Genomic DNA, 12,702 nt, shown 5'->3' with positions numbered 1-12,702 from the left:
TGTTTCCTTTAGTCACCAAATAATTCTGCACACTGAGGGTAGGAGGCTCAGCTGTCAGTCGCAGTCCAGGTCTCTGGCAGCGCACAGGGCAGCGGACACCACTGACAGCCCAGGAGTCAGGTCTGGCCTGGCCCCGCCCCTCTACCCGGACGGTGGACAGGCGATGACGTCACTGGCAGTAGCCCCGCCCAGCAGGCGGAAGCTTTGGAGAAAGTTTGCAGTGTGGATGATGAGCTCCGTGTGACCGGGATAAGGAGCCGCCTGAGCCGGGACACTGACAGCAGCCGCCGCCCCCGGCGGAGCCTCCCTGCTCACTGGCCTCAGGTGCGGATATGATGTGGGACCCCCGGGAATTTGAGCAGCACTGGCGGGTGGAGTTCCCCGGTGAAGAGGCGCCGGTGATGCAGCTCAGCTCGGCGGAGGACATGCGGCAGGAGTTGGAGCGCTGCAAGGAGAACCTCCGCCGGCTGCAACAGGTCCTGGCCGAGGAGAAGTTTAAAGTCGCCTACCTGGAGAGCGCCCTGTCCCGGCAGCAGAAGCCGGTGCCCCTGCAGCGCAGCAAGGTGCCCCCGCCGCCGCCCCCGAAGCGGGTGTCCTACCGGAACCTCGTACCGCCGCCTCCACCACCGCCGCCGGTCATCGCCCAGCCACCGGTGCCAGACCCGGACTACGAGGATGACGACGGCTCCACCCACAGCTTCGTGCTGGGGAACCTGCTCCGCAGCCTGGAGGGGCCCCGCAGGGACTGGCTGTGTGTGCCCCGGGAGGAGTCCCCCCGACACAGCTCCCCGGAGAGGGGCAGCAACGGCTACCTGAGCTCCGACCGGGACGACGACGACTCTGTAGGTAGGTGCCGGGATCAGACCAGGGGAGTCTCTGGGCACTGCCGTTATTACAGGGGTGGTCCGGTCACAAAATCCGCTGCTGATCGGTGGGGTCCGACCACTGGGACCGCCATTGCTGAGCGCTTATATCCCTGGTAGACTGGTGCCGCAGTGCGCATGTGCGACCACCGCTTCATCCATCCCCTGCGCATGTGCGACCGCCACTCCGTCCGTCCTGTGCGACTGCCGCTTCGTCCGTCCCCTGCGCCTGTGCGACCACCGCTCCATCCATCCCCTGCGCATGTGCGACCGCCACTCCGTCCGTCCCCTGCACGTGTGGGACCACTGCTTCATCCATCCCCTGCGCAAGTGCGACCGCCGCTCCATCTGTCTCCTGCGCATGTGCGACTGCCGCTCCATCCATCCCCAGCGCCTGTGCGACCGCCGCTCCGTTCATCCCCGGTGTATGTGCGACCACCGCTCCATCCATGTCCTGCGCATGTGCGACCACCGCTCCATCCATCCATGTTCTGCGCATGTGCGACCGCCGCTCCATCCATCCATGTTCTGCGCATGTGCGACCGCCGCTCCATCCATGTCCTGCGCATGTGCGACCGGCGCTCCATCCATCCATGTCCTGCGCATGTGCGACCGGCGCTCCATCCATCCATGTCCTGCGCATATGCGACCGGCGCTCCATCCATCCATGTCCTGCGCATGTGCGACCGGCGCTCCATCCATCCATGTCCTGCGCATGTGCGACCGCCGATCCATCCATCCATGTCCTGCGCGTGTGCGACCGCCGCTTCCTGTCCCCTGCGCATGTGCGCTTGATTTTTTTCTTAAACCCGCCCGTAGAGAATGGAGTCAGGTGGACGTCTGACCTGCCAGGTAATTTTGTAACTGGGATAAGCAATTTCTGTCCTACCTACTGGTGCGGGTCTCGGGGGGTCGGACACTGATCAGCTGCTGGTAGGTGATAATCTCTTAACCCCTTTAATTTCTGACATAAGAACAGAAATACGAAAATGTCAGTGGCGAATCTGTCGCATCACAAACCTCAGCGGTGGACTACAGACCCCATCGACTATAATGGAGAGACCCCGTAGAGGGGTTCTTCAGGCAGATGATATTGGTGACCAACCTTTTTATAGGTCGGATCCAACACCCGCCATCCCCACCGATTAGTTGCCAGCATCGCCGCTGTCATCCAGAGGTAGACATTGTGTGGAGCAGCGCTGCACGTCCGCTCCTGTTCAGGAGAAGAGCCGCTGATTGGTGGGGGGTCGGACCACCGTCTGACAGGACCTGTCCCAGTATCATTTGCCCAGAGAATCACTTTACATCTGAGCCTCCTATACAGATGTGAGCGGAGCCCTGCTGGCCTGTGCCCCGGATCGTCGCCATGAATTGTTTCCCGTGTCGTCCATGTTGCTTGCCCTGTTGCCAAAGTGAGAATTGTTGTGTCAATGAGGAAAACTGTGGGAGCACACTATGTTATGGAGTACAAGTGTAGAACTATAACTCCCAGCAGGTGATGGCTGACAACCTACAATTACATAATAATGTTTCATCAAATTCTCTGATTTAAGGACATTTTGGATCAGATGCTCAGAAAATGCTGGTGATGTACAGCTGGGGCCAGAGGTGGGATATCTGGGACCCCGGACGAGGCAGAATTGTCCCCTCTAACCAGTAAAGATGTGATCTAATTACTGGCGTGACACAGATATCACTCGATCAGTAGATGCGGCATTGTGCGGTGGTGCCACCGGCTGCTCTGTCACGTCTCTTGGGTGGGGGCACCAGATGATGGACCTGTGCTCGTAGCTGATGTGTAGGAGCCCACTGACCCCACATGAGACCAGGAATCCCATAAGCTTTTCTTCATGGGCACAAGAAATCTCACTGAATGGAATCATTAATAGGACGACGTTATTAGAAAGTGCTAGGGGGGGAGGCCGCCAGCCTCTCATGTCCCGGAGGGGGGGGAGGCCGCCAGCCTCTCATGTCCCGGAGGGGGCGGAGGCCGCCAGCCTCTCATGTCCCGGAGGGGGGGGAGGCCGCCAGCCTCTTATGTCCCGGAGGGGGGGGAGGCCGCCAGCCTCTCATGTCCCGGAGGGGGGGGAGGCCGCCAGCCTCTCATGTCCCGGAGGGGGGGGGGGGGAGGCCGCCAGCTTCTCATGTCCCGGAGGGGGGGAGGCCGCCAGCCTCTCATGTCCCGGAGGGGGGGGAGGCCGCCAGCCTCTCATGTCCCGGAGGGGGGGGGAGGCCGCCAGCCTCTCATGTCCCGGAGGGGGGGGGGGGGGAGGCCGCCAGCCTCTCATGTCCCGGAGGGGGGGGGGAGGCCGCCAGCCTCTCATGTCCCGGAGGGGGGGGAGGCCGCCAGCTTGGCACCTTAGTCTTGGGGGCGGACTGGCTGCCTGTTGTGGGTGATACTGTGGTTGAGTACAGGTGTGGATGCCGCCCAGGAGGAAGTTGAGGTTTGGCACGACAGCTCTTCCTCATTGTAAGGTTTCTGCAGAAATGTTGTGAATGATTTTTCTCTTGGAATTAGACCCTTCATGTGGATAACCATGGCCCCTGCTCTCATAACGGACAAGACTGTGCTGGCTACCATTTTGGTATTTCATTTATTGCTGTGCACACAGACGGCACAATGACTGACGATCTGTCTGCTGTGTATCTGCCTTGTGCTCACACATCTTTAAAGCCACCAGTGCTGGAGTGCTGCTTCACACCTGATGTCCCTCACTGTAGTCTTAGACTATGTTCACACATTTTTGCTGCGTTTTTTTTTTTTAAATAAAAATTAAAAGCTGCGTTTTACTGTACCAGCAAAAGCTGAGGTTTCAGAAATCTCATGCACACTCGTTTTCCTGATTTTAATGACAAGCAGTTTTCCAATTCAAGGAGCTTTATTTCTTTCTTATTGGGCTAAGAGCTAACAGGCAGGTAGTTACTAACCACCTGTCTGTTCTATGCGGCACCAGCTCAGAGCGAGCACAGAACGCTCCTGCTGGCGGTTCGACTGCTCTAAAACGATAGAGCAGCTCTTTCTCTTCCAGGTTGCTCTGTCGGCGGGGCGCACCTGCCAACGTACTACTGGTGGCTCTCCGCAGTCAGGCAGTGGGGAGCTGGCTGTCAATCAGCATTGCATTGACAGGCATGTCCTATTGACAGAGCAGAAGTAGAAGAGAAGTAGCTGGTCTGTTGCTGTCAAAAGAGCCACAAAACCATTGTCAGTGAATAGTTGGCCTAGCTCCCATCTCTGCTGCCTCAAACAGGCAGATAGTGAGCAACTACATAAGTTTTTTTTTTTTTGGCCTATAATAAAAAAAAACCAAACAAACAAATATTCCTGGATAACCCCCTCTGGCGCGCACCTTGTTTCCTTGGCTGGCTCTGGCCTATAGTGGAGCGTGTGCGCTGCCCATTTCTTCTTACAGAATTGCTTGTATGTATTTGTTCCTATGTCTTTTTAGTGTATCCCCTATAAGCAGCACTGATTCATCTTCTCCACAGGTCTGCTCAATATTTCCACTGCTCTCGTCATTACAAATGCTATAAACTGACCTCAAGTGTGGAGAATCTTTCCCTTTACAAGTGGAAGAGCTCCAAAAATAACCCTGCAAGAGCCGTCCGCACGATACAGGCGTCGCCCGCCTGCGGAGGGTGGTGGCACTCGTGCAGACAGGTGGGTGAGCTCCGCAACAGTCACTGAGGATGTCGTCCTCTCACCAATGTGCCTGTGGTCATTGTCTGACGACCTCCAGGATGTGTTGAAAAAAATGGTAGGGTCTATGATGGGGTGGGGGGACTATGCTTATAAGGCAGCGATCACTTCCTGACCCTTATTCCTAATGAAGATATTAGGTCTCGCCACCAATACAAACTATTTTTGGAATAAAGAGCTTAATATCAAATTATTTTCTAATGTTTTGCATAGTGCTTTTTTTTTTTTTTTAGTATTTTGTGTATGTATGTACACATCCATTTCTGTTTTTACATAAAGAAAGGGACTGTTATTTGTTTTGAATGTACCGTATTTTATATCTGGTTATTTTTCATCCATTTTTTTAAACTGATGAACTAAATTGTCTTATCTATTTTTAATCTTATTAATGGACCAGATGAACATCATCCATTTTTGACAAATCTCACAGATTTGAATGGCTGAGAATGGGCCACGCTCAGAATTTAGTGCCACAGAGACCTACATCAGTTAAAGGAACGACTGAAATATGAATAGATAGCTGGGAAAGGTCAGAGGGGCCCGGCGCCTGCGCACTGCAGTACTTTGCTCTGCCCTCAATAGGGTAAACGATGTACGCCTGCGCCGGAGCCGCAGTGTAAATACAAGAAGAGGACGTCCTTGTAATTAGATTGGAGGGACCGGACCACGATGCCCATCGGATCGGACCGCCCCTGGGTGAGTATAATCTAACCTCTTTTTCTCATCTTTCAGGTTAAGGTACCGTCACACTAGACGATATCGCTAGCGATCCGTGACGTTGCAGCGTCCTCGCTAGCGATATCGTCCAGTGTGACAGGCAGCAGCGATCAGGCCCCTGCTGTGATGTCGCTGGTCGGGGAAGAAAGTCCAGAACTTTATTTCGTCGCTGGCTCTCCTGCTGATATCGCTGAATCGGCGTGTGTGACGCCGATTCAGCGATTTCTTCGCTGGTAACCAGGGTAAACATCGGGTTACTAAGCGCAGGGCCGCACTTAGTAACCCGATGTTTACCCTGGTTACCATCGTTAAAGTAAAAAAAAACAACCACTAAATACTTACCTACCGCTGTCTGTCCCCGGCGCTGTGCTTCTCTGCTCTGGCTGTGAGCACAGCGCCCGGAAAGCAGAGCGGTGACGTCACCGCTCTGCTTTCCGGCCGCTGTGCTCACAGCCAGTACAGAGAAGCACAGCGCCGTGGACAGACATCGGTAGGTAAGTATTTAGTGGTTGTTTTTTTTACTTTAACGATGGTAACCAGGGTAAACATCGGGTTGCTAAGCGCGGCCCTGCGCTTAGTAACCCGATGTTTACCCTGGTTACCAGCATCGTTGGTCGCTGGAGAGCGGTCTGTGTGACAGCTCTCCAGCGACCAAACAGCGACGCTGCAGCGATCAACATCGTTGTCGGTATCGCTGCAGCGTCGCTTAGTGTGACGGTACCTTTACATTGGGGGCTTATCTACAGCATTAGAGAATGCTGTAGATAAGCCCCTGATGCCTGTGGCTGCAGCTCATCTTCGATTTTGGGGGTGACAGGTTCCCTTTAAAGTGTTTGGAAGCGCTTAAAATATATCAGTATTTGCATTTAATTGCTGTCCTTTTTTTTTTTTGTATTTTATTGGGCAAAAGTAGATCAACTATACATTATAAAGTGCAAATACATATAGAAAAACTGATGGAATACTGAGACATCCTTATCGTGTGTCGTTATATTATTGATCATTGTACTGTACCTGCGCCATTCCAGCAATGTCCGCACCGGCTTCCTGGCGCTCATGCGGCAATGGTGCAGCTATTTCATGGCATAACAATCAGCAGCCGCTATGGGGCTGCAGCGCTCAAGCTCAATACTGAACAATCCCTTTAAACTCTAGGGGTCATTGTGTTGTCAGTTTTCAAAACAGCAAGCAGGTGAACAAAATGGCTGTGTGACTACAGCCGAAAATAAAGGTGTGGTGTAGCTTTCCCTAGAACAGAGCGTCGATTCTGGAATGATGGCAGCCTCCATAATAATGGAACCCTCATCTATATAATATAAAGCTGCTCTCCGGTAATGAATTCCGTACATATAGTTAAAGTCCTGGGTCCATCATGTTGACCCTTTTCTCCACCTATTCCATGTGCAGAATATTTGCTCTTTGAGCCATCATACAGCTCCTCAGAAGCCGGAAGAGCTGAGAACCTGCCGATGTAGGAAGGTTTCCTGCTGCTCTCACCATGCTGATCAACAAGAACTGTTTTCAGCAGTCTCATTATCATCACAGGCAGGATTAAAATGATGGATAGTGCCCCTATTCACAACTGATAACACACGATCTACCATTCACAATAATTGGTGTCACAGCTCACCTCCCCCTTTAAACTGACTGTTGAACGCGCTTATTAGGTGCTTTTGAACAAACAAAATGGGGTTTGTCAGTTTATTGCTGCTACATGTGGATTTTCAGAATTCAGAAAATGAGTTGAGAAGTAGCCTTAGTAGCGAGAGGTGAGTATTTGTTTTTCTTTTAGCACAGATTGTGACATAAAAACCCCCCAAAAGATTGAATAAAATCTATTTTTTATTTTTTAAATACGTGTTCAGTTTGTTTTTTTCCCCCTTCAGTTTAGTTTGCAATTGTAAATGTATTCGTAGAATGAAGGCAAAAAATAAAGTTTGCTTAAATGTTTGTGGAAAGCTGCATGATAAATGACTTCATGTATGTAAGGAAAAAGAGTGCAGGATTGTAATAGAATCAGAGATGGAGACCCGGGATCATGGTAGGGATCGCAGCTGACCCGGGATCATGATAGGGATCGCAGCCGACCCGGGATCACGGTAGGGATTGCAGCCGACCCGGGATCGTGGTAGGGATTGCAGCCGACCGGGGATCATGGTAGGGATCGCTGCCGACCGGGGATCATGGTAGGGATCGCAGCCGACCGGGGATCATGGTAGGGATCGCAGCCGCCCGGGGATCATGGTAGGGATCGCAGCCGACCGGGGATCATGGTAGGGATTGCAGCCGACCGGGGATCATGGTAGGGATCGCAGCCGACCGGGGATCATGGTAGGGATCGCAGCCGACCGGGGATCATGGTAGGGATCGCAGCCGACCGGGGATCATGGTAGGGATCGCAGCCGACCCGGGATCATGGTAGGGATCGCAGCCGACCCGGGATCATGGTAGGGATCGCAGCCGATCCGGGATCATGGTAGGGATTGCAGCCGACACGGGATCATGGTAGGGATTGCAGCCGACCCTGGATCATGGTAGGGATTGCAGCCGACCCGGGATCATGGTAGGGATTGCAGCCGACCCGGGATCATGGTAGGGATTGCAGCCGACCCGGGATCACGGTAGGGATTGCAGCCGACCCGGGATCACGGTAGGGATTGCAGCCGACCCGGGATCACAGTAGGGATTGCAGCCGACCCGGGATCACGGTAGGGATTGCAGCCGACCCGGGATCACGGTAGGGATTGCAGCCGACCCGGGATCATGGTAGGGATTGCAGCCGACCGGGGATCATCAGTTATATTTGAGGCTGAATAACTGGAGCATATTATTTATAACTTCATAAAGGCAGTACATTTTATGGCTTTTATTAGCTGCTACTGGAAGGAATATATGTTACGATAAGCCCTATCATAACATACGCCAGGAGTAGAATATTCAACATACTTAATTCTGCTGAATATTAAGCAATAAACTAGTAATTATTGCAAAATAATGAGTAGAATTGTTGAACCTATTGGTCCGGCCCTGCACACAGTCATGGACTCTAATGTGGCCCTTTGGGGAAAGCAGTTGCTTATCTCTGCACTGTTCGATATCACATGCTTTACGGAAGTCTAGGGAGGCTGAAATATTTGCTGAGCGAGAAACCCCTGTAGGACATGTGATTTTTTTTTTTTTTTTTTTTTCCCATTTCTTTACAAGTACATGAAAAATGGGTGAAAAAGAGCTTTAGAAGACCCCTAAGACATCTGCAAGGAAACATGGCTCCTTCCAAAAGTCTGGATTCCTATGGTGTCTATACCAAAATTGTGCTACGGTAGTTTGTGTGAGGTGCATACGTGAGATCTTAAACTTCTGTTTTTTTTTATTTTTTATTGCAGTTAGTCATATGGAGCAGAACTTCTTAAAGTTTTGGAAACCGCTCATTTGGCTGGTGCGATGTGTGTCCGAACTGGGAAGTTCAATGGATGAGTAGTACTACACCTACCCATTGTAAATGCAGTTTCTGTATCTAGGAGGGAGGTGAAGGTGCTGCAGTGAGGTCATGGTCACGTCATTGGGGTGCATGGGTGCTACATGCCGATGGTAGTACAGTCTGCAGGTTACTAAAGAATGGCTAGGAAGGGAATAAGAAAGCCTGGGGAGTTCCTGATGTTCTCGGCATCACCGGGTTTTCTTCTACAGTCATCATCATGATCATTATTCTGTGGATGTCTCTGTCCTCCATTGTGTTCTGGGAGTGGGGGAAGTGGAGAGAATTCTGCTGCCAGGGAAGCAGAGTAGTGTGGGGGAGAATGCTGATGGTGGGGGAGAAGTGAAATGGGGTATGACACTTGCAGCCAAAAGTGCAGGATGATATAGCTGCCATGCAGAGAAGAGCGAGGGGTCACTACTGTCAGTGGGGAGAATTGGAGGCACTCTGGTGTTTGGTACCAGTAGGGTGGTCCACTTTGGTTGTTAGTGGGTATTTTTTTTTTTTTTTTAGGTGGTGTTTGGTTGACATTGCTGGGTGTAATATTGGTGATGTAGCATTTCTTTCCTAGTGTTTGACCAGCCCTGCGTTAGACTTTGACACCCAGGAGGCTGCTGACTTGCTTCTTATAACATAGAGTAAATAGCCTTACTGCCCCAAGTCATCATTAACCCTTTTTCTTTTAATTAAGTCCCTTTTCTTTTTTTTTTCTGTCTTGCGGTGTTTAACATTTTTGCGCAACACAAATCTTTTTTACTTTTTAACCTGTTTAGAGAAAAGAAACCAAACGAACAACTTTACGATAAAGTGGCTTCAAAATTTCTGGTGTACATAAAATCACTCCGAATAGAAACAATGTCCTCACAAAAAAGTACGGTAACCCCCACATGTACTTACGCTGGCTAACAGATGTAAATCATTCAGCTGCGGCAATAAAAACTAAATCTCTGAGGAATAAAAAATACTCGGTCGCCCAAGCATGCTCGGGAAATCTCGAGTAACCAGTATATTTGCTCATCACTAATAAATTTTATTTTATAAAGTAACACGACTTTATCTACAGTGGATCCTGAGCGCACTGCGCTGTCTAAAGTAATGGACCCCTATGGATAATCTCAAACTGTGCTGCCTGTTAGGGCTTGTTTTCACTTGCGAGGAACACGTCCGTGTCTCGCATGTGGAAACGAAGCTCTGGCGCTGGCACTCCAGAGCGGAGAGTGCGGCTCCATGTGTTGCTATGCGGCCGCACGCTCCGCTCCACAGTGCCGGCGCCAGAGCTTCGTTTCCACATGCGAGACACGGACGTGTTCCTCGCAAGTGAAAACAAGCCCTTAGAAACATAGGGCCCAATTTTCTTTTTGTATTTGCTTTGTCAAATTTTTACTGCCTTATATCATTTTTTTGTTGTTGTTTCCGCTATATTGATATTTCCGTTTGTACCTTTCTCTTTTACTTTAATCAATTCAGTGTTCACCTGAGTTGTTTTTTTAACCCCTTCCCGACCCATGACGCCACGTAGGCGTCATGAAAGTCGGTGCCATTCCGACCCATGACGCCTATGTGGCGTCATGGCGGGAATGCTTCCCTGCGGGTCCGGTGACCGGGGTCATTCAAATGTCACCGTACCCGCAGGTGCAGGGGGACCTGTACTTCACCCCAGGGGGGGTGGCTTTGCCCCCCCGGGTCTACGATCACCGCTGCTGACCTTTTTTTAACCCCCTCCAGCTCTGATTGGAGCTAGCGTCCATGTGACGTTAGCACTCCAATCAGAGCTGGAGGGGCGGAGAAAAACAGCGTCTGCCTCGCTCCTCAGCTTCATCCCATCCGTGGAAGCTGAGGAGCGAGGTGCCCGACTGCTCACCTGCCCCCCCAGACTCCGCGATCGCCGCCGCAGCCGCCGCACACATCTTCAGAGCGCCGCCGCCGTATCCCCCACTGCCACCGCCGCCTCCCCCACTGCTACCGCCAGTACCACCGCTGCTGCTGAGGACAGGTACCTCCCCTCTCCTGTCCTCCACTCCCCCCAACCTCCGCTCCCTCCCCCCTGCCCCCCCCGATCATCCCCCAGCCCCCCTTTATCACCAGCTCCTGCTCTATTTTCTTTTCTCCTATCGCCCCCTGCATCTGTTAGCCCCTCCTCCCCTGGTGATCATCCTCCTCAGTGATCACCACTAATCACCCCCTGCCCCCCCCCTGATCACCCCCTACCCCCCCGATCACCCCCTGCCCCCCCCCTGTCCACCTGATCACCCCCTGCCCCCCTTTATCACCTGCTGCTGCTCTACTTTCTTTTCTCCTATCGCCCCCTGCATCTGTTAGCCCCTCCTCCCCTGGTGATCACCCTCCTCAGTGATCACCACTAATCACCCCCTGCCCCCCCACTGTCCACCTGATCACCCCTCTGCCCCCCTTCATCACCCGCTGCTGCTGCTGCTGCTGCTGCTGTGTTTTCTTCTCTCCTACCGCGTTTGCGTCTGTCAGCCCCTCCCCTGGTGATCACCCTCTTCAGTGATCACCGCTAATCACCCCCTGCCCCCCCTGATCACCCCCTGCCCCCCCCCGTCCACCTGATCACCCCTCTGCCCCCCTTTATCACCTGCTGCTGCTGCGTTTTCTTCTCTGCTACCGCCCCTGTGTCTGTCAGCCGCTCCTGCCCTGGTGATCACCCTCTTCAGTGATCACCGCTAATCACCCCCTGGCCCCCCTGATCACCCACTGATCACCCCCTGCCCCCCTGATCACCCCCTGCCCCCCTGATCACCTGCTGCTGCCAGCTTCATCTCCATCTGACGCTGCATCTCCTCAGCCCCCTCCTGTCCCCCCGCGCCTGACAGCCCCCCGCGCCTGACAGCCCCCACGCGCCTGACAGCCCCCACACGCGTCTGACAGCTCCCCGCACCTGACAGCCTCCTCCTGCAGAAGAGTTGCACCAAACACTCGCACATACACACGCACACGCAACACTATAATAAAGTTTAGATTTTTTTTTACACACGCACACGCACCACACACACAATGTCCCGCTCATCCCAGTCATCCCAGTCACAAAGGCTGTACTCAGTTGAGGAGGCATATTCCTTTCTTGCCTCCGAAGCTGATAGTGAGGGAGAGGACCCCACTTTTCTGTACTCCTCCCACTCTTCCTCCCCTAGTGACACCGACTCGCCACCCCCAAGATGTCGCAGGCCGAGAAATCGTCCGGAGCCCAGGGGAGGGGAGCCGGAGCCCAGGGGAGGAGAGTCGGAGCCAAGTGTAAGTGACCCCCAACCTAGTGCTAGTGACGCCCAACCTAGCACTAGTGCCCCCGTCTGGACCCCCGTCCCTGAAAACTTTGCTCCACGGATTCCTGATTTCATTCCCCAATCAGGAATCCAATTTGAGACTGCCAACCTCCGGGAGATAGACTTTTTCAAAGTCTTTTTCTCGGAGTCAATCGTCAGTCTCATGGTGGAGCAAACAAATTTGTACGCCCTGCAATTTTTTGCCCAAAACCCAGTTTCATCATTTACTACTTGGAAGCCCGTTGACTCCGTAGAAATGATGAAATATTGGGGACTGGTCCTTCACATGGGAATTGTGAAGAAACCAGAACTTCGCCAATACTGGAGTACTGATATTTTATATCAAACTCCAGTATTTGGCATGGTTATGAATCGCAAACGTTTTGAGGCGATTCATAAATTTCTCCACTTTAGGGACAATACGGACATCCTTCCTCGCGATGACCCGAATTTTGATAGATTGTTCAAAATTCGGCCGGTCATCGAACACTTCAGCAACAAGTTTGCTGAAGTGTACATTCCCCAAAGGGAAATTTGTGTGGATGAATCCCTCATCCACTTCAAAGGGAGGCTTCAGTTCCGTCAGTACCTGCCAAGCAAAAGGGCGAGGTACGGGATAAAACTCTACAAGATCTGTGAGAGTACCTCAGGGTACACTCTCAGCTTTAG

The 12,702-nt window shown here is 52.3% G+C and overlaps 1 protein-coding gene across 1 annotated transcript in view; it reads left to right on the top strand.

Moving 5' to 3' along the window:
• Positions 1 to 200: 200 nt before the first annotated feature.
• Positions 201 to 12,702, top strand: part of ABR (ABR activator of RhoGEF and GTPase) — a 427,958-nt gene continuing 415,456 nt past the window's right edge. The window contains exon 1 of the mRNA XM_069761141.1: positions 201 to 846. Coding sequence (XP_069617242.1) covers positions 333 to 846 — 514 coding nt within the window. The 5' untranslated portion in view covers positions 201 to 332. The remainder of the gene's footprint in view (positions 847 to 12,702) is intronic.

This window comes from Ranitomeya imitator, chromosome 3 (assembly GCF_032444005.1).
Source record: "Ranitomeya imitator isolate aRanImi1 chromosome 3, aRanImi1.pri, whole genome shotgun sequence".
NCBI lineage: Eukaryota > Metazoa > Chordata > Amphibia > Anura > Dendrobatidae > Ranitomeya > Ranitomeya imitator.
Note: the sequence above shows the minus strand (reverse complement) of the source record. Positions and strands in the feature narration are given on the sequence as shown.